General features: G+C 40.4%; 1 protein-coding gene across 3 annotated transcripts in view; it reads right to left on the bottom strand.

Moving 5' to 3' along the window:
• enox1 (ecto-NOX disulfide-thiol exchanger 1) overlaps positions 1 to 20,875 on the bottom strand; it is a 129,836-nt gene that overhangs the window by 40,844 nt on the left and 68,117 nt on the right. For 2 of the 3 annotated variants that reach the window (XM_040008118.1, XM_040007356.1), the window contains exons 3-4: positions 7,279 to 7,427; positions 6,483 to 6,620 (exon numbers count right to left, since the gene is read on the bottom strand). In XM_040008118.1, coding sequence (XP_039864052.1) covers positions 6,483 to 6,620; positions 7,279 to 7,288 — 148 coding nt within the window. In that variant the 5' untranslated portion in view covers positions 7,289 to 7,427. The remainder of the gene's footprint in view (positions 1 to 6,482; positions 6,621 to 7,278; positions 7,428 to 20,875) is intronic. The other variant, XM_040008893.1, reaches the window with a different exon arrangement.

Below are 20,875 nucleotides of genomic sequence, written 5' to 3'. Positions count from 1 at the left end.
ACTCTTTATTACACATCTTGAGGCTTATAAAAAGAAAAAAAAAAACACTTGAGAGATAATCCTCCATTAATCTGACCACATAGAGCCAAGATGCATTCAGAGATTCTTCAGGTCTTAGGAAAACTCATTAAAACGGCATCTGCGATACCCTCGACAGGTAAATTACACATCTCCTTGCCACACATTCATCATAATCACAAAAGGCTGGTTTTGTTCATAGCTTTTCCTCCAGGAGCCAAAGTGATTCAAGCCAGGTTCATTTCTCTGGCTGAGAGCTCTGCTGCGACTGCCAGACTCAGAAACAGAGGAAGGAATATAAGGAAGAAAAACACACACACACACACACACACACACACACACACACACACACACACACACACACACACACACACACACACACACACACACACACACACACACACACACACACAAGTAACTGAAAAAATTTAAACCAGAGCCATGAAGTAAAAAGACAGGCTCTGACAGTAGAAAAACAGTGATCGTGCCTTTAACTGTGCTTATTTAGTACTATACACTGGAACCACCGACAGAAACGCGTAGCATTGACCGTGCTGCGAAACATCTGGCTGTGATTAACATCAAGGTGAGAGCTCATCAGTCACGACACACCCATACAATGAAAAGTGAGCATTTAAATGTATCCTAATTGTAATCTTAACACAAATCACACTGGAGCTCTGACCTACATGGCCTCGTTTTTAGCCCTTAACAAATGGGTCCAGGTTTCACACATGTTTCCAATACTTTACAATATCATAACAAATGACTCTGCATATTAGTTCAAAGTGTTGGTACTTGTAATAAACTTAAATATATATACTTTTTAGATTCTGGACTTTTTTAACTGCATTACATCTGTGCAATAGCTAGGGTTAGCAGGATTAACATTAAAGTTTGCTTCTTATAACACAGAAGGACAGAAGCTGCAGTTAGGAAAGTTTACCTGCTTTATTTTTAGTCTTGAAGATTGGCCTTTGCACCTTTTGCTTAATGTTGCATTGTGACACTGTGGGCGTATAAGGAGACGAGACGACGAGAGGGCATCAGGTTCTTACAGGATTCTGTTTATTTTGTACAGATAACACAAAGTGTGAAATGATGCAGCATCAGTGGCCATTTACTTTTGTTTCTGGCATTGCTTCTGTTGATTCTCACTGTAACTGTAACTCAAGTTAAGTCCAAACTAATTTATAAATAATTCTTGGTTTAAGCTGCTCAAATACACAGCAGGAAATTTGGTTCGCCCACCAGCTGCACTGGGCCCAGCAATCTTTAAGTCTTCTCTAAATTCATCAGGTCCACTTATGTGATGTCACAGGCTCCGTGTGCTTTGTCCTGCAGTGGTCTTTTTATATAGGGTCAAACAAACAACCTGCAAAAATCCAAACTACTATCAAGAAATCACCAAAGCAGACTGAGAGAACACAGATGAAACATACACACCAAAGAGAGATAAAAGGGCACAAGATGAACTGAAATGAGGCAGAGATGTGGGTGGGAAAAAGAACAAAGGGGAGCCACATGAGGAACTAAACTTCACAATAAAACACAAAGTAAACTCAGATCCACACACACATACTATTTTATTACTTTAAATAAAGTCTCTGAATACTATCAGCACCACTTTAAAAAATTAATAACTGTCTCCTAGAAATGTATGAAAGCAGAAACACATGTTTCTGTAGTATGACCCTTCAAAAGACACATATCTGATCCACTCATCCGTCTTTTTTTTCTGTCCGCCTTTCATTACCTAAACGTTCCCTCCCTCCCTGTAGTTTAACAAGGGAAGAGAGCTGCAGATGTTGCCAGAGGTGTAGTCTCATCACATCATCAGAGTGAAAGAGCATGTCATCATTTTAATATTTCCACTCGGATCCAGAGGAATTTGGTTGCTACGATGCTGTTTGTCCCTCCCTACAACAGCTCCTCTCTCCTCATTGTGGCTTCACTCAGTTAAATCCATGCATTCAATTATTCTGGACTTAACACACACACACAACCAACAACTCAACAAATCTCCCCACGTGCTCACATATTAAAGCCCCACAATGCAGCATACAACGACAACTCTTAAATGGTAACACACATGCGACCATAAAGCTCAGACAAATCCCCACGTCTCAGAAAGACAATTTCGTAAATAGATCCTGAGGTGAAATTAAGCCCAGAGAAAGAGAAAATGAAGCAGAGCAGCTAGACACAGAGCTTAGTGTAGTTTTAGTTGAAATAACAAGTGAGAGCGGTTAGTCTGGAGCACAGCCACACTGTACACCCTGCTGAGGGACACAGAAAGCTCAGTTTTTAGTTGTGGCCTTGCATATATTTCTCTGGTTACACTTCGTAGTCCGCCGGGCACTTTTTGAGGTATATAGTTTACATATGAAAAAAGAAGAAAAAAAAGAAAGAACAAAACAGCAGTATTTATTATGTCCAGATGTTTCAGTTTATATTGAGACGAATGCTTTTTCCAGCCCTGCCCTCTTTAGCAAAGTGTCACAGTTTGATATATCTGGAAAATTTCTGCCTGCTGATGCAAGAAGCACTCTGTTCTTATAACAACACACAGATTATAAGAAAATGTCCAGCGTTCATAATGATTAATATCTGCTTTGTGGTCCAGGAACGCTCCAAAGATTCACAGGAAGAATCTGTTGGGGGATAATTAATAGGAGAGCAAAGAAAGGCTGCAGAGCAGTGCTGGCTGGTACATTTAGTGTTGGCTGAGAAGTGATAAAAGCAGTCAGGAAGTTACATTTAAGTTTTAGATATGTTACTGAAACAGAATTAAATACAAGTATTTTCCAAAAATTTCTTCAGATTAAATAAAAGCCAAAATATTTTTTTAAAGCAAGTGAAAGAGAATTTCACAAAGGATGAAATACTAGAAAAACATCCTATCGTTCTGACATGCTCGGTGGGTTTGTTGGGGTAGCAGGTTATTATATGACATCATTCTCAATGTCACTGTGTCCTCATGCTAAATGTATGCATCATTGATTTAGTCAAAACAAAACAAACCAAAAAAAGATAGATGTTTGCACATGTGTTCAGGTCAGGTCCGACTAACTGCTTCATCCAGAATAAATAAATAATAATGACTAAATTCGTTTCAGGTTGCTTTTCTCCCTATCAAGTAACCAGTTCCATCGCTGAGCCGCAGGTCTTCCAACAATCCTCACATGGTTCCCATCCCGTGTCCCCCTCTGTAGCCAACTATGGTGCACATTTGTGCACACCCTGTTTTTCTTGTTTTGGACTGATTCACACGGATTCAGTGATATTTCTGAGCCCCAGGTTACAATCAAACACAGGACACGCAGGCTTGAATAAAAAAATTTCAATGATACACCTACGTTTTTACTTTTACCAAGAAATAACACGGCAAGGACAGGATGTACTAACAGCTTGTATGAGTGCAAAACTTTCTCTAAGCACAGGAGAACGTGGGATTTACTAAAGAGGCGCAGTAAATGTTTAGTGATGGAAAGGCATGGTCAGTAATTTTTGATGTATCCAGAGAACAACTCTCTCAACTCTTTTTGATTTTGCTCATTAATCAAAACATATTGATTCTTTTCCACTGCCTCACATCAACCTGACTTTCATGTTGTTTCCAGTCAGCACCAGATATGCAAAACTCACTTCTCCAATTTTTCTCACTGTTCAGTCTGTTTCTCAGGGCCCAGATAACAGGCTGTTATCTGGCTTACAGATTCAAGCCTTTTTAGTGCTGGTGGAAGTGGTGGGACCATAACATTACCTCGTGTGGTGAGTGATTTTATTTCCATCTGGAGAATTTGAGAGTCTCTTTAGGTAACATTAAGTGGTAATAACTGAAGCAATACAGCCCTTGTACCTTCTACATGAAGACTGTAATATACATATCCACAGATTTATGGTTGCTGAGAGCTTCTGAAACTGAGACAATCAAATACAAACCAATGCATTCATTGGACAAACAGGGCCTGGATCCAGAAATGATCGAGCAGCATATAAGTTTATTCACCTTACTTAACATCTGTCACATATCCATGATATTTACAGAGCGAATACGACGACTTCTGATATTTCACAGGTGTTTATATAATTACTCTCTTTTTAAAAAATCCACTTAACTCCATCCTCGAGGTTTTCGTACCACGAACGTGCTGCTAGTTAACAGACCACCTGTTGTTTTTTTCTCACATAAGAGGTGATAGGGTTAAAACACTGAGCTGCACTGCTAAAATTCTGCTAAAATGAGAACATGCTTCCTTATTTCCATGATTGTACTTGAAGTAATTGTTTTGAATGAATGAGACAAATGAGCCAAGAACTTTTAATTATTGGTAATCTAAACAGTTCAGAAAATGTTGTGAACCTGGGTGTCAGAACAGAATCAATCACCAGTGTGACAAAAAAATTCATTGGTGAAACCTTAGTAACACAAGTTGGACAATGTAGAGTGGAAGTTTGTAGGGTAAGGATATGATTCTGAATAAACAGAACCAGCCCTTTAAAATATTCCTTAATGAACCTTCATATCCATCCTTGGGATATATATATAGTAGGGGTGCAACGATATTCGTATCGATATTGAACCGTTCGATACAGTGCTTTCGGTTCGGTACGCATATGTATCGAACAATACAACATTTGTAATTTATTTTATCAATTTTCCTTCTGACGATGCTGTCTGTGTTGAGCGCTCAGTGAATCTGTGTTCGACTACTCCGCCTAGGCTGCACTGTCGAGCGCAGATCCACTGAGCACTCAACACAGACAGCATAGTCAGAAGGAAGAGCGCAGGGCAAGCTAGCAAGACAGAAGTTAAGCTCCACTTGCAACAGGCAAATTGAACCTCATTCAGATCTGGCGTTTGGAATTATTTTGGTTTTCATGTGACGTATGACCCTGAAGGTAAGCGAGTCATGGACTAAAGTAAAACAGTATTTTGGATGTGCCATGCAATGCTCAATTACATTGGTGGGAACTAGTGTGTTAGCGCAGTTAGCTCGTTAACGTGTTTGCCGTCTAGCCCCATGCACGGGGCGATCGGCGGTAGCTCGTTAACGGAGATTTGCCGTGTTGTGGCGTTAAGGTCATTTCAACGAGATTAACCTGAAAGCACTAGTGGGAACACAACGAATATGACTGCACATTTACGCCGACATCATCCTAGTGCAAAGACAAGTGGAAGCAGACAAAAAAAGCAAGCATGCTACTAACTTTAGCCGAGTCATTTAGACAGCTGTTAGCACATGATTCTCCTTATGCTGCAGAATATAGCCCAGAAGAAGCGGATAGTATAGCTTTTATTTTGGAAAGAGACATTTCTCTGTAATAAACTCTCTTTTCCAAAGATGAGTGATTCCTCAATCAGATACAGGGCTTGCAATATCGCTAGCCCGACGTCCCGGAGCTAGCGATTTTTTCAGTCGGGCTACCAAAATCTATCTCTGCCCTGCCCGTCCGGCTATTGTAGGAAAAATATATGTCAGTGCTTTTGCATTCTTTCAGAAATGTAGCTGGGTAATTATGTCATTGGCATTGGTGAGCCACTGTCAATATGTGACATATTGAAGTCGCGTTTGAATTTGCGCTTGTTTTTTTGCTTTCACTTTGCAATCGTGCGAACTGTGTATAGAGAGCGACAGCACTGATCTGTGAGTGATGATAATTTGTGCACCAATTCCTCTGACATCGTCTTATTAATCGTTAGCTTACTATGCAAACATGACAAGTGAAATCTCCCGCAGCTTAAACATGTGAGAGGTTGATCGCGCAGAGAATCGCTGAGCTTATGTGAGTGAGCGTGTAAAAGCATTATTCAGTTCTGCTGAGCCAAATAAGACAGGTCAGGGTGAAGAAGTGACAGCCAAAGAAAAGCTTACCACAAAACGGAGAAGTTATGACAAATCAGACTATAAGGCAAAAAGAAAGTGCAGCTTTATGGTTTCATGGACAAAATAATTTCTGTGGCTGCAATATGACGAGCTAAATAACCAGGGCTGCACATAAGTGGTCCGCAGGTGCGCATTCGCTGTCAAAATAAAAAACACGCACAAGGGTTAGGGTTAAATTTAAAAACTGTACTTTTGAGTTAAAATATATATTTATAATTTTAATAAATGACAAATTAAAAATGCATGAACATTTTTTTGTATCGAAAAAATATCGAACCGTGACACCAAAGTATCGAACCGAACCGAACCGTGAATTTTGTGTATCGTTGCACCCCTAATATATATATATATATATATATATATATATATATATATATATATATATATATATATATATATATATGAGATGGGCTGGATAAAGGGTAATAAAGATGATGATAATTGCTAGGGTGTAATCCTTTCATTGATCCTTAAGTCAAATAAAAAGTTTGCATACAACAAAAATATTCAATATAATTAACCATCGATGGTTTCCAGTGAAATAAATTTTGTAAAGTTGAGAGTAGAAGGTACCTGAAACCAGCTGCTGCCCGCTGATGCCCATGGGCATGATGCCCAGGTTGTTCATGGCCGTGGCCCAGGCTCCATGATCAGCGACAGGAACACTAATGTGGTTCTGCTCAGCACCCAGGTTGCCTACACCATCAGCTGCTGTAGCAGAGACAAGCAAAACACATTGAATGCAATACAGGATGAAACTGCATTAAATGAGAAGGTAATATTTTCTGGGAAAGGGTTTTAAAAAGTGTGGGGACGGCTCGCATTACAAAATTCGATATTGCTTTTCAATAAGCTACCAGTGTGACTGTGTCTTGTACAGAAAGCGATGTATTAAGCCAAGCTCACAAGTGTTTTATAACGAGTCTTTCAGAATCAGCCTGCACACTTTTAACTGCAGGAGTTCCTGAAGGCTCCTGTGATAAATTCTGCTGCAGAAAATAGATCCATTCACGATAACAAAAGGAGACTGCAGAGCACAACCGGGGACAAAATATGTCAAACAGCCGAGTATTGCTGTCACAGAAGATGAACTCAGAAATGGTCAGAGGAAGTTATTTTGATACTTTCAATCCCCTGTAACTGACAGATCAGGCATACAAATGTGGAGAAAAGGCTTCAACAAGGAGGACTGTCTTCCACGTGGATTTATGCTATCTCTGGGAAACTTTCCCAACAGAATCCTGGCAAAGTTTTTCCTCTCCTTTCTTGCAAAAAAAGGAAAAAACACACACATACACACACACAGAAGAAAAACATGGCCTAACAAAGTTGGCCTATCTTCAGAAAGTACAGTAAATTCAATATGTACCACTGGCCATAGCAGGGGGTCTTTTCTCTCCACTCTCTGCAGTCCTGTCATCAGATCTTTCCTCCGGCTGACGGTAAGATGGAGGGATGGATTATTGGCTGGGAGAACACAGGGGCCCATCCACTCCAAGCCACAGTCACAGTCCACCTCTGGAATACAAAAAAAAAGGAAGTTAAGGACTTTGAAACATGGCAAAGTCCAAAAAAAATCCTTGAGACTGGAAATGAATCACTAAGCCAGAAGTTGATGCAAGAGCAGAGAAATCTTTAGGCAATTAGGAAGAAATGCTCCAATCCCAGCTGACTTTCTACCAAGAAAAGAAGCTTAAAGCACACACACACGTACACACACATATACTGACACTTAAGCAGCAGTTTCTAATCTTAGAAAACACACAGAACTGCGATATGAACTCCTCTCTTGCTGGTTAATACGCACACAGACACACACTTTATGTGTGTTGTTAGTGGGCCGGCATCTCGCTCATTAACAGTTTCCCACCCCTGCGCTGAGCCGAGCTGTCGACGCCACACGGAGAACATCAGAGGAACAAACTGACAGCGCTCGGTGACGCTGAACAAATCCCACATTTCTGTGTGACAGGCCGGTTTTTCAGCTGCATCCATACCAATTACAAGCAGGAATCATGCAAAGCAACAACAGCACCATTGTTCCTGTGTCTTGACACCCACTGTGACCGTTTCTATAATTATGCTTTTCTTATTCAGTATAAATTTCAGTCAACCCACCACTTTGGTCCACATTGAGCTATATCAACAACTATAAGCCAGGATGCAATGAGGTTTTGTGCAGACATGATCCAAAGACGATGTGTTGCAGTTTACATTTTTCCCCTTTGCTGCATTTACTGCATAACGTATATGTATAGAATTTAAAGTTTTAGCTCTTGGTTGAAATGTTTGGGTTTTGAACGGTAAATGGATTCTTACATAGTGCTTTTCTACTCTGCTGGAGCACTCAATACACTTTATACAACTTGCGTCACTCACGTCAGCATTTTTCTATGCTTAAGTGCTTTCAATATAACATTCACTCTATGACAGAAGCATCAAAGACCAAGTTGGAGTTAGTATTTTGCCAAAGACTGGAGCAGCCAAGGATCAAACCATAAACTCTCCAATTAGCAGATGACCTGCTCTACAGCCACCCCAAGCTTACAGTACCTGGTGTTCCCAGGGGGTCTCCCATCCAAATACTAAGCGGGACTGACCCTCCTTAGCTTCTGAGATCAGACGGGATGGGTGTGCTCAGGGTGGTACAGCTATAAGCTGTGTTTTTAATGTGTATCAATGCATTTTGCCTCTGCTTATGGCACTCTATTGATTCATGTAACCTAATTATTCTGCCATTTAAATAGAACACTCAAGAAAATTACATTTTGATCTCGAAGGACCAGCCAGCTATTTTCTTTACTAATTTACTATGCTATGGGTCACTGATGGCTGGAGACCCCAGTATGCACTGCCACTAAGGAAGGGAAGGTTAGCAAGCAATGCTAACTAGCCTCCACTGGTCCAATTAGTGTCACAGGGGAAGTGCGGAGCAACATTTTGGTTCTTGGTAATTTAACTCATTATTGGGGATGTCATTTTATCTGGACTAACAGAAAAAGAAACAGAAAGCAAATAAACTACATTTAAATTTATAAAGGGAAAGACTTTAAAACAAGTTTGCTTTTTTTCTTGTCAGTGTTAAGATAAACCAGAGATAATTCAGATAGACCTAACCTTCAGATCTGAAAAGTCAAGTAGGAAGTGCCTTAAACAACCAGGAAGTAGTTTTGAAATTATATATTTGTATGACTTCATTGTTCAATGATTAATGACATTAGAAAACAAATTTGTAAAGAGTTTAGAGTTTCAGTTGATATTTTAAAGTCTCCCTGAACACACCATGGCATTCATTTAGTAAATTCAAGATCCATTTAGAGTAAAATAGATTCTAAAGCAGGATGCACTTTATGCCATTGCTTCATCACTGACTAGTCGACTCTCAGCCAGATCAACTCCTTGCTTACGTCCATTTTCAACATATAAAGATGGCAATGGACAAAATGCCAAATGTAAGCAAACTTCCAAATGGGCTACTTCCATCTTTTATTTACATTTTGTGTTTTTGTGTACAACAGCAACCAGAGTTAGTGGCACTCCAGTGGCATATTAGATGTGCTTTAATGAGGTCTGACTCTGCTGAGGCTCATCTTTGGTGGGTTAATTAATGACCTATATGTTGGTGCTGGCATGTTTCCATCTGTCAGAACAGCAGAAAGATTTCCATTTCCTCGGCTTTTCACATTTTACACTGAGCTGGTGTTTAAATTATGAGAGCAGCAGTCAATAGAGGGAAAAGAAGGTCCTTCTGGCTGTAATTATTACTGACACATGTGAAAAATGACCCACATGTGCTTTGGACTCATTAAGCAGGTAATGTTTAAATCACCCAACAACAAGAATGATGGTTTCTATAAATATGTTGAAAAAAAGGGTATGTGTCTTTAGAGGACTATAAAAGGTCGTCCTATCTCGAAGCTGCATTTGTCAGGAGTAGACTGTATCTTTGATGTAGGATTCAAAGTGTTTGACATGCTGAACACGTTGCCCTCACTCTCTCTCTGTCAGCCCACTCTGCTCTGCAGTAATCACCATTATTCACATCTGACACCAGGAAACCAGCTGAGCCCCGCAACACATCCTGCTTTAATTGAGACACAATCATATCGATGACTTTTCATTAATGACCGCACACTACGACGTGCGGTTGAGGGAGGCCGCAAGTTAAATTCCAAAATGTACACTTTTCTCGCTGCAGTCATAAATCTTAATTATAAATGTGATGATTGGACAATATTTGCAGTTTCAGTGAAAATGTTTGCCTTTGCTGCAGGCCTCATCAGAACAGATCGGTTTTGTTTGTGTCACTGGCACGGTCTCAGCACTGAGGAGGCAGCCAATCAAATACCGCCGCACTGAAGATTTACATGTGTAGAGCATATAGGACGCGTGTTTAAAGTAAATGAAGATGGATGATTCTCACATATCAGAGCACAAAGATGCACAGTCATTTCCAAAGAGACGAACCTTTAACTTAGACCCCGAACTGATCCCTCAAACCACATCTTAACCTTGAAAGAGCCTGATAAAGGAATGAGGACCTGAGAAAAATGTCCTCACAAAGACAGGCGAACCTAAGCACACACACATCCTGCAGGCAGAATTAGGTCCCCGGCGATACGGCGGGGGGATTGTGGATGAAGCAAAGGCTTTTGACAGGCTGAGGAGGCTGCTTCGCTGCAGCATCGCAGGAAGTTCACAAGTTTAAGAATGATTTATCTTGCATAAAAAAGGCACTTAGCACAATAGCAGTTTGGCTCCGAAGACGGCCTTGTCTCCAGCACCACCAGCAGACTGCGTCACTGTATAGCAGACTCTTGTAATGTGATACCGCACTGCTTATGCTACACAGTTAGTCACAAATTAGACTTACATGTGTTTAAATGCTGCATATTATTTATGAAGCCAACAGAAGTTCTGTTTAAACGTGTCAATAAAAGTCAATAAAATTTCAAATCACACAAAAGAATAGTAACGGCATCCACAAGGTTGACTGACACAACACTGTGTGTGACATTAACAATCTCCAGATCCTAATGACTTTGGTTTGCTGCTCAGCAGGTAGTTCACAATCGCTTTTATAGCTTTTTCTCTGAAAGAGATGCGATGGTAGCAGTGAAAATGAGCCAAATCAGTAAAGTTGTGGATTGGATTGGATCCAGATCTCAAGCTTACCTGAATAAAACTATTTTTTTGTTCCAGAGAGGCTTGAAAAGTGGGGATGAAGGAAAACACATTTACAGTTATGGCAAAAAGAAACTCTGTTCCTTAGCAGGTTTTAAATTATGAAAAATACAGCCTCAGATGAACAACAATATGTGACACATCAAAATTAAGCTAAAGTACAGAAGCAGTCTATGAAAAAGTATTAAGCACTCTATAAAAGCAGGGGTTTGCTGGTCTGGAGTTCAGGTTTTTTCAACACAATCGTATGTAGGAGATACAAAGCAAAGACTTAAAGAGAAAAACTTTGCTGCCAATCAGTCTGAGAAGAGTTATAAGGCTAATTCCAAACAATTTGAAGTCCATCATTTAAAGTTGTTGACAAGTGGAAGTTATATAAGACCAATCTTCCAAGCAAATTCAACCCAAGAACTACACATCAGGCTCTACAGGTCTCAGTTAGCAAGTTAAATGTTAAAGTTGTAACTTTTTAAAAAAGTTTTATACAATTAAAAAAGACTGAACAAGCATGATTTGTTTGGAAGAACAGACATGACCAAAGTGGCCAGATGTTTGGCCGTAATGCACAGCACCACGTTTGGCAAAAACCAAAGTCAGCATCTCAGCACAAACACCTCATACACATTGTCAAGCTTTAGGTTTGTTTTGCAGCTACAGGACATCTGTACCTTGCAGTCAAAAAGTCACCCATGAACTCCTCTGTATAACAAATTATTCTAAAGTCAAATGTAAGACTGTCTGTCTGACAGATACAGCTTGGCCAAACAGGACAATGATCTGAAGCTCAACAACACCCAACAAAAATATTCTAGTAGGACTATAAGAGGGTTGCGCATAAACAAATGCTTACAAACCTCAATGAACTGAATCAACACTGTTGAGAAGAGTGGGCCAAAATTCCTCTGCAATAATGTGAGAAACTGATCGAATTAGAAAACAAGCACTTCAAGCAACTTGAAGTTACTCCTAAAAGTGTTTCTGCAAGCTGTTGAATTACATTGTTTACTCGGTTTTAGTACTTCCTTTTTAGCATGCCTGTACATGCTAACATCATCAGATATTGTCTTTGAATGAATACCATTCCAATGTAACATGGTCTTCTACAGAGAGAGAGTTGCCCTATGTTTCCTATCTTCTAAAAATATACAGTTTTATAAGGCTTAGTTGTCATTGGTTATTTTACATTTAAGCCAGTGCAGTCATTGTCTGGGGGCAGCACGGTGGCACGGTGGTTAGCACTGTTGCCGCACAGCAAGAAGGTCCTGAGTTCAATTCCACCATCAGGCCGGGGTCTTTCTGTGTGGAGTTTGCATGTTCTCCCCGTGTTTGCGTGGGTTCTCTCCGGGTACTCCGGCTTCCTCCCACCGTCCAAAGACATGCAGCTTGTGGGGATAGGTTAATTGATTAATCCAAATTGTCACTAGGTGTGAATGTGCGAGTGAATGTGAGTGTGAATGGTTGTCTGTCCCTGTGTGTTAGCCCTGCGACAGACTGGCGACCTGTCCAGGGTGTACCCCGCCTTTCGCCCTATGACAGCTGGGATAGGCTCCAGCGCCCACCGCGACCCTGAAAAGGATAAGCGGAAGCGAATGGATGGATGGACAGTCATTGTCTGTTGAAAGCATTTTTACATTGTTGCTTTATTCAGAAAGGCATTTAATTTTTTGCAGTCTCAATGTTGACATATCAGGAGAGATTACGGCATGTATAGTTGGTTAGAGTTACAATGAAAAGGGCAGTGTTGGGAAGGTTACTTTTAAAATGTATTCCATTACAGATTACAGAATACATGCCCTAAAATGTATTGTGGCGAGCTCAGACAAGGAGGAGACGGAGGTATCGTTTGGTCTTGCTTCCCGTGAGCTAGCCAGGGAACACAGCCGTTTATTGACATCTGCAGAAGAACACTGCCGCTAGCTAACTGCTCAGCGCGGCAACCGCACAGCAACAACAACACACAGGGCGCCCTCTGACCCCGGAAAGTCACACTGTCGCAGCCAGAGGGCGTCACCCGTCACCATGGCAACATAAACAAAACACAACTGTACAAACAGAACCCCGAACAGCCCTGACCCGCTACAGTATTCTGTAATGTATTCCGTTACGTTACTCGATGAGAGTAACGTATTCTGAATACTTTGGATTACTTAATATGTTATCATGCTTTTTACAACTACATGAATGTACTATTGCTGTGATTTATTACTGTTTCTGAAGGTCCGCGGCTCCGAACCCGTAGTAAAGGGACCTCTGACTAATACGGCGGGTTCTGTGTCGGGCTCATAGCCGAAAAACAGCTTTACTTTGTTGTGTGGGTCAACTTTGCTTGCAAGAGACAAAGAGAGGCGTTGAAAGGCTGCTCCAACGGAACTTATTGTTTCGGAGGAAAACACGAACACAGTGTACAGTCGAGTCTTAATAGCTTACTTACAACTGGGCTCTTCAGGCACTCTTCTTGGCTGCAGTGGTTATTATTATATTTACATGCTTCCAGCTCCCGTTTCTGCTCGATGGCAACTTGTACTTTTCCACTAGCCTTTTTCTCCCTCCTCGCGCTCACGGACACATCTCCCTGCAGCACGGACTACATTGCCCATGAGGCTACATTCTTTAGTTTAGAGCTATGCCTGTAGCATTCTCCCTATTAGCTTAGCACAACAACAACAACAACAAAAAGGCCAGGAAACACGCAGAGAGAGAGCGTCTCCTGTAACCATGGCAACCGTAACGCTGCCGCCTGGAACAACGGAACGTAGCTGTCAAACAAAACCCAAACAGTCCTGACCCGCGACAAAATGAAACAGGGAAGTACCGCCGTGTAATCCATTTATTTCAACAAAGTAATTGTATTCTAAATACCACCTTTTTAAACGGTGACTGTAACGGAATACAGTTACTCATATTTTATATTTTAAATACATAACGGCGGTACATGTATTCCGTTACTAACCAACACTGGAAAAGGGAAACAAATATATATGTATTTTATAAACAGCAGCTTACAGTGAAGACAGTGCAAGACTCAACAACACCGTCTGTTCAATAATGATGCAAACTTTACCACATGTATTGCACAAAGTTCTCAGAATACTTTAAGCAATAGTCATTGCTGCAATCTATTTGAAAACCCCCCCCCAAAAAAACCACATGGTGATATCAGTATCTGCCAACCGACATTGCAGATGGGCTCTACCAAAACACTGATTACAGCTTCACCAGTAAAAGAATTACAACATGCAAGTTTACCTAACAATAGCTAATCATAGTAATCAAGAATGAATATTAGGAGATGTGCTGAGTCGCTGATATAAAAAGTTGAGGTGGCTTTAAAGGAGTTTCTGAGTTTGCATGAGCAAGATGGTGGCAGTGATGCAAAGACATCTGTTTGATGGAGAGCTTCTGTAAAGAAATGGCCTGTATTTGTATAGCGCTTTACTAGTCCCTAAGGACCCCAAAGCGCTTTACACAACCAGTCATCCACCCATTCACACACACATTCACACTGGTGATGGCAAGCTACATCGTAGCCACAGCCACCCTGGGGCGCACTGACAGAGGCAAGGCTGCCGGACACTGGCGCCACCGGGCCCTCTGACCACCACCAGTAGGCAACGGGTGAAGTGTCTTGCCCAAGGACACAACAACCGAGACTGTCCAAGCTGACAAAGAGGCAGTCAGAGCTGCTATCATCTCCTTCTCTCTGCTTTCTCTGAGCAGCACAACACTTTAACACTAACACACAGACACACGCACACAAACAAACACAAACACACTCTTTATCCAGGTAAGAATCACATGTTTAATGGGCCACAGCAGGCAGTTACTTGAAATCTACACCGAAGCAAACACCTCCAGCCATGTACCGTCTACAGCAACTGTCTCTTTTTTCAGCTGCTTGCTCGTTTGTCTCGACCTGCTTTGGCTAATCTGTCTAATTTTCTGTGTGCTGAATGCGAGCATGTGTCTGTTTGGAGATGTAATGTACCATCACAGCCTTGAAAACTACCTCATGTTTGATATGTTTTCTCAGGTGCCTGAAGGCTCAAGTGTTCTTTTTTTCTCTCTCACCAATAAATGGATGAAGTACTTAAAGTAATCTTATTCTGTACATGCCTCTAAGCCCTAAACAGTCTATTTTAAGTTTGTTATAGCTGCAGACATCGTTTTCAGTTGAACAGCTAGACTGTATATCTATTATACAGCAATATGTTTGTGCTACAGTATTCTCAAAGGATGACTGCTAGTGAGTTAAAGCACATATGTTACAAGAAAAGATTCAGACAAAACCAGCTCTACCACTAGAGTACAGTGAATAATACCAACTAATATCAATTCAAGTCAATTACATTTCATCTTTATATCACAACGGCTCTGATCTGAAGACACTTTGATGTTGCTAGCTTGCTAGCAAGTTAGCATTTAGCTAAGCAGCCTTACAGAGTTGCTGGTCACGTCTGTCATGAATAGGTGAAAGAAGTTCGCACATTGAAGCTAAAATGAAGTGTAAACCAAACTTATTAACATAGAATTTGCCTTGAAAAATCTCCAAATGTTGTAATTGCTGTTACAAGTCTGTCAAAACCTTCGGCCCTCATTGCCTTTCTTCTTTTTTGCGTATCTGTCCGTCCATTGCATCCCTCTTCTGACAGTCGACAGGTCCACGCCAAACTGCTATGCATTTCTGCTCACTTTCACGCACCATGAAATATTCACGGTTGAATGCATGTCCTGTTTATTATTCATGAGCTCACTTGATCTCAGCATCATTCACACACAGCTCACGGTGGAGCTGTGTGTGAATGATCACACATGTGCACGTTCTCATATTTGGATATTAAGGAGTGTTCAGTTTGGTGTAAAGTTAAATGTGCAAAGAACTTTGATGTGCAAAATTCCTGGAGTCACTAAAGCTATTCTTAACAGTGAGTTTCTGATTTAGAGCCAGTTAACCCTTGGTGCTTCTGGCAAAGGGAAGGAGCAGGTGTGCACATTTTTATTTTGCAGTAAAGCTACTAAATGGTCACAGTTTTGCATATTTACTGAACATAATATAGTTCACTGGATCACTTTATGACAGAAATGTATAAAAAGTTGATGATTTACAGGCAAACTTTACCAGATATGGATTTTTCTGAGTGGACTGTGACCGTTCCTGAATATCAAAATATGTGTGTGCAGAAGTATACGCAATATAAAGAGCACTCTGGTTTGAAAAACCCAAATTTGAATCCTTCAGTCTTTTTTTTTCAAAAAAAGATCTAGAGAGTTAAAGTGAAGTATGAATCCAAGAACTACAAAATACTAAAGAGCTCCCACTCTCTGGGCTTTTATAGAGGATGATTGCAAGATAGTTCATAATAAACGACAAACTCACAGGATTCAAAATTTTGATTTTAAACATGAAGTGAGTAGTAACAGAATTTCTAGGACTCCACGCTCAAATGCTTCTTTTACACTCGTTTTTGTTGTGGTTTAACTTTTTGCCTTACTTTTGTTTTAGTCATCATTTAGAAACAGATGCTATTGAGTATTCTGTGTGACTGAGTACTGATTAACTGACCAATCATCATGCGCTAGTAAGAGTATATTTTAAAAATTTAGAAAGAACTTGCCTGCACAATACCCACCACTACTGCTACAAGTGTGAAGTTAACTTTAGTTCTGAAAGTTAATTTGTCCTTTTCTTTGAGGATATGATTGTTATTCCCTACACTGACGTGGTGACTGGTATTGTGTCACTCCCCGCTACTGTGTTTAACTACAAATCACAGTAGCCAATCACAGTGGCTGCAGACTGCATTTCCAGGGAGACATGCCAGGTTACAGTGTAGGGTTTTGGAAAGGTTTGTGGTTACAACGTACCTACAAAATAGTTTTAACACAGAAGTATCCCTGTTAGTGTTGCCAGACGTCTGCCCCTAGTGGTGAAACCGGCATTGACTGCAGCTTTAAGGACAAAGACGATCATTCTCACAATTAACCTACAGGAAAAGGCAAAAATAAGTAGCATCAGCAGCTGAGAAATATGTTGCTGCTCTTTAAAGTGCGACACACGTAGTCTTAATCTGTCTCCAATGGTGGTCAGGATGGCCTTCTTTAAAAAAATGACCCATAAATCAGAATAAATTTCAGCTCCTTTTAGACACAAAGTGTTCCAGTTCTTTTAAAATGTGTTGTGGGACCTTCCACACATTCCACACATTAATGGAGCATGGCAACAGTCCACGATGAAAGTCTGCAACCACTCAATCTTCAAAGCCACCGTGTTTCTGAGGATGTCCCGTTCTCAACCGACCACCGATAAATGATAGTAAATACTAAAACACTGACTGTCTCCTTCAGCATGAGCTGAGCACAATTTCCTGTAAAGCTCCACATGCTTCAAAATGTGAAATAAAGAATTTTAAACTGAAATGGTTTTATTTCACATCATGACTCCACACTCACTGCATTTGACTGCAGCAGTGAGCAGATGAAGGGTTCATGTCAAGGGAGTCATGTCTTCCTGCTTCACTTCACCCACGCAGCCCAGTACACACTGTATTTCTGTGGTTACAGTGCACAGTGCTGCCTGCAACACTAGCCTAAAAATACAGTTCCTGAAGGCAGCTGTCATGCAGTGGTTACAGACAAAGGTACGTGTTGAATTACAAAATTGTGAATGAAACATAACTGAAAATGTCAAATAGTTAAAGATCACCAGGCAGGTGACTAAATAAGCATGTTACTTACTAGCACCATCATATAAAATCAATACAATATTCTTACTGATTCAGTTTTAATGGAAACATAACACATGACAAATATATCCTGCCTACCAGTTGATCAATGTTCACTTTTAATGGTGTCCTGATGAGTTTTTAACAGTTTGTTGTACAGCAACAGAGCTTTGCATTACAGAGACAGTGATTTAGAGACAGTTGGTTGCTGATGTATTAATAGTCAGCATGCTGGAATCAGTCTGATTTACATTAAAGGACAGAAGACAGATAGCGCTTAAATCCAGGAGAACAATGGCAACTTTTATCTCTGCGTTTCTTTGAACAGCCTTAAACTGTGTGCTCCTTCGGACTCGTGATATTTTAACATTCATTAGTGCTAACACAAAATATAGGTGCGATTTATTTATTTTTTTCTTCATTGCATTTATAGTGAAATTAATAAACCTTTTCTAGCCAAGCAGAAACCTCCTGGATGCAAAAAAAAATGAGCCAACATAGTGCCAAAAACTGCAATTCCTCCATGGCCATTTGAGAGCCCCTTAAAAAGCCAGTGAGCTTGCATAGATGCAAGACACAGAACTTCATGGAAAAATTATTCCGATACAAAAAAAGGTTTCTCTGTAGCTAAATTCCCTCTTCATACCTGTAATAGGAAGACCCTTCCTGCCTGAAAGTGACAGGGACAAAGATATGACATTACCCAAAGCTTCCAGAGGATTGGGCCCCTGTTAGAATCTAGTCCTCTCTGTCTCTCGATGCAACTCCTCATCGATCAAGGACCTGGTCCAAACTGCCACAATGAAGCTCAGCCAAACTGAAAATATATCACCAGTCAGATGCTTTTCATAAAAGATAAGTATCTGACTGATACGCCACTAATACGCCACACAGTACTCGTGATCCCAGTATCCACTGATGGCATTGCCAAAAACATTATAATAGAAAAAACCAAGCGTACTCAAACTGCAGAGCTAATAATTCCAATCTAATAACTCTTGTTATATTCCAGCCACAGGCTGTATTAGGCTGGCTTGTGCTTCCTAATGAATGGTTTTATTACAAACAATGATCTGGATTTTATGTTCCTAAACAAAACCTGGTTAAATGAAAACAACAGTGCTACGGTTATTATTGAATCAGCTACTCCAAACTTCCATTTTACAAGTGAGGCTAGAACACATAAAAAAGCAGGAAGAGTGGGCACTGTATACAAAAATGGTCACCACCACAAAGAGCTGTCATATGGCATATCAAACATTTGACTGTCTGAACATTTGCAAGACAATTACAAATCAGCCTATTACCATCTATAAAATATAATGAAAATTAAAGGATGAGGTTTAAAGAAAACTTCTTCATGTGTTCATTTTTTGCAGATTTTATTGCAACACTGTCTACTGTTACACACAGCTGTTGCCACGAACGTCGCACTCGCTTATGTCATTGTCATGAGACACTCTCGCAAAAAAAAAAATCACGGTTTTAGTAACGCAGTAACGCAGCGTGCTTACGGGAAAGTAACAGTAATCTAATTACCTTTTTTTGCAGTAGTAATCCCTTACTTTACTCGTTACTTGAAAAAAGCAGTCAGATTACAGTAACACGTTACTGCCCATCTCTGTTCACAGGTAGGATTTTTGAACTGATGCCATTGGTGCATCTCCTGAAAATCTCAGATAAATTTGAAGAAATTAAAATTGAAATTAAGGTAAAGGTCAGAGGTCAAGTTTACTGGAAATCTTTTGAATGCAAGTTCATCCGCTTGCGCTCACAAACAGACAGTGAGATGTAGTCGGTTTTGAGCAAGTGTACTGTCATGACAATGCAAGTAAGAATACATTATGATTAGGAGAGCATTCACACATTAAGGCTTAACAAATGATGTTATAAAATAAGTCCTGTCTTGTGACACAGGTGTTTCGGGGTTGACTTGGCAGGCAGGCATCTAGAATTTAAACTTCCAGGGGGTTTGTGCCACCTAAAGACTGTACTGCCAGAGGCAGAAGGGTAACACTGGCGAGCGCCTTTATTTTGGTGGTTCTCATATGGAAAAAACTTCCTGATCACCTAAAACTGTTAAACAGGGCCATAATATAGAGGACAAGGTCCTCCTACAGTTTCGATATTGCTTGGTAGCAGAGACAATGTGGATTAGTGGTGGTTATCCCAACTACCTTGTTGTTTGTTGTTATATTTCTACCATGATTATTTGTGTAGGCTTTATAAAATTGTTTTTCTCTTCCTATCCCTCTGTAAAGCACTCTGAATGAACTTGTATCTGAATAATTTTATACAAATAACCGTGACTTGAAGGCTAATTAGCCGGTATCTTTTTGTACATGTGCACCTGTACATTTTGTGGATGCAGTTTGCTGACTAAGGCCTCTAGGGTTGGCAATCAGAATGCTAATGCTGAGGCTTTAAAATACAGAGTCCAAAAACAAATTATGTCACCATGGCTACGCCTATCCTTTATATGCAGACTGTGTTTCCTGCAGATCCTACAATACCATGTCATCAACACAGGGTTTATCCCTCAGTGTGTATAGGCCCTCACTGTTAGGGAGTACACCCTGGTCCTTGTGGTTTGAAGGTTTTTGGCTCAGTTGCCCAGCCATAATAATTCAGTCCCAGTCAAAGTGCATCAGGTCTTTCCACCTGCCTAGTTCCCTCCATCAAACCTACTGACTGTAAGAACTGACTCTTAAATTGGTAAAGTGTGAAAACACACGTTTCACACCACATCCTTCACGTGCACACAAAAATATGCAAGGACACTCCACGCCTATCTGCACTGAGCTCATCTGCACCATTACACATCAGTTTTAACCAATAAATATTGGATCGAGCACAGAGTGTGCTGTCTACTTCACACATTCTGTGAGCAGCCCTTTATAATTCTTTATGAATATGCATGACACATGGTATATAGCAGCATCCTCATGAGGAACGGTCTGTATCTATGGAAACACCAACAGATCGAGAACCTTCATAGACAACTCATGAAACTGGTTTAGCTGATAGAAAGCTGCTACATGTGTGATACTACCCAGCTTTATG

Source organism: Simochromis diagramma, unplaced genomic scaffold (genome assembly GCF_900408965.1).
Source record: "Simochromis diagramma unplaced genomic scaffold, fSimDia1.1 OVJJ01000322.1, whole genome shotgun sequence".
Classification (NCBI taxonomy): domain Eukaryota; kingdom Metazoa; phylum Chordata; class Actinopteri; order Cichliformes; family Cichlidae; genus Simochromis; species Simochromis diagramma.
This window is presented reverse-complemented; position numbering and strand designations above follow the sequence as displayed.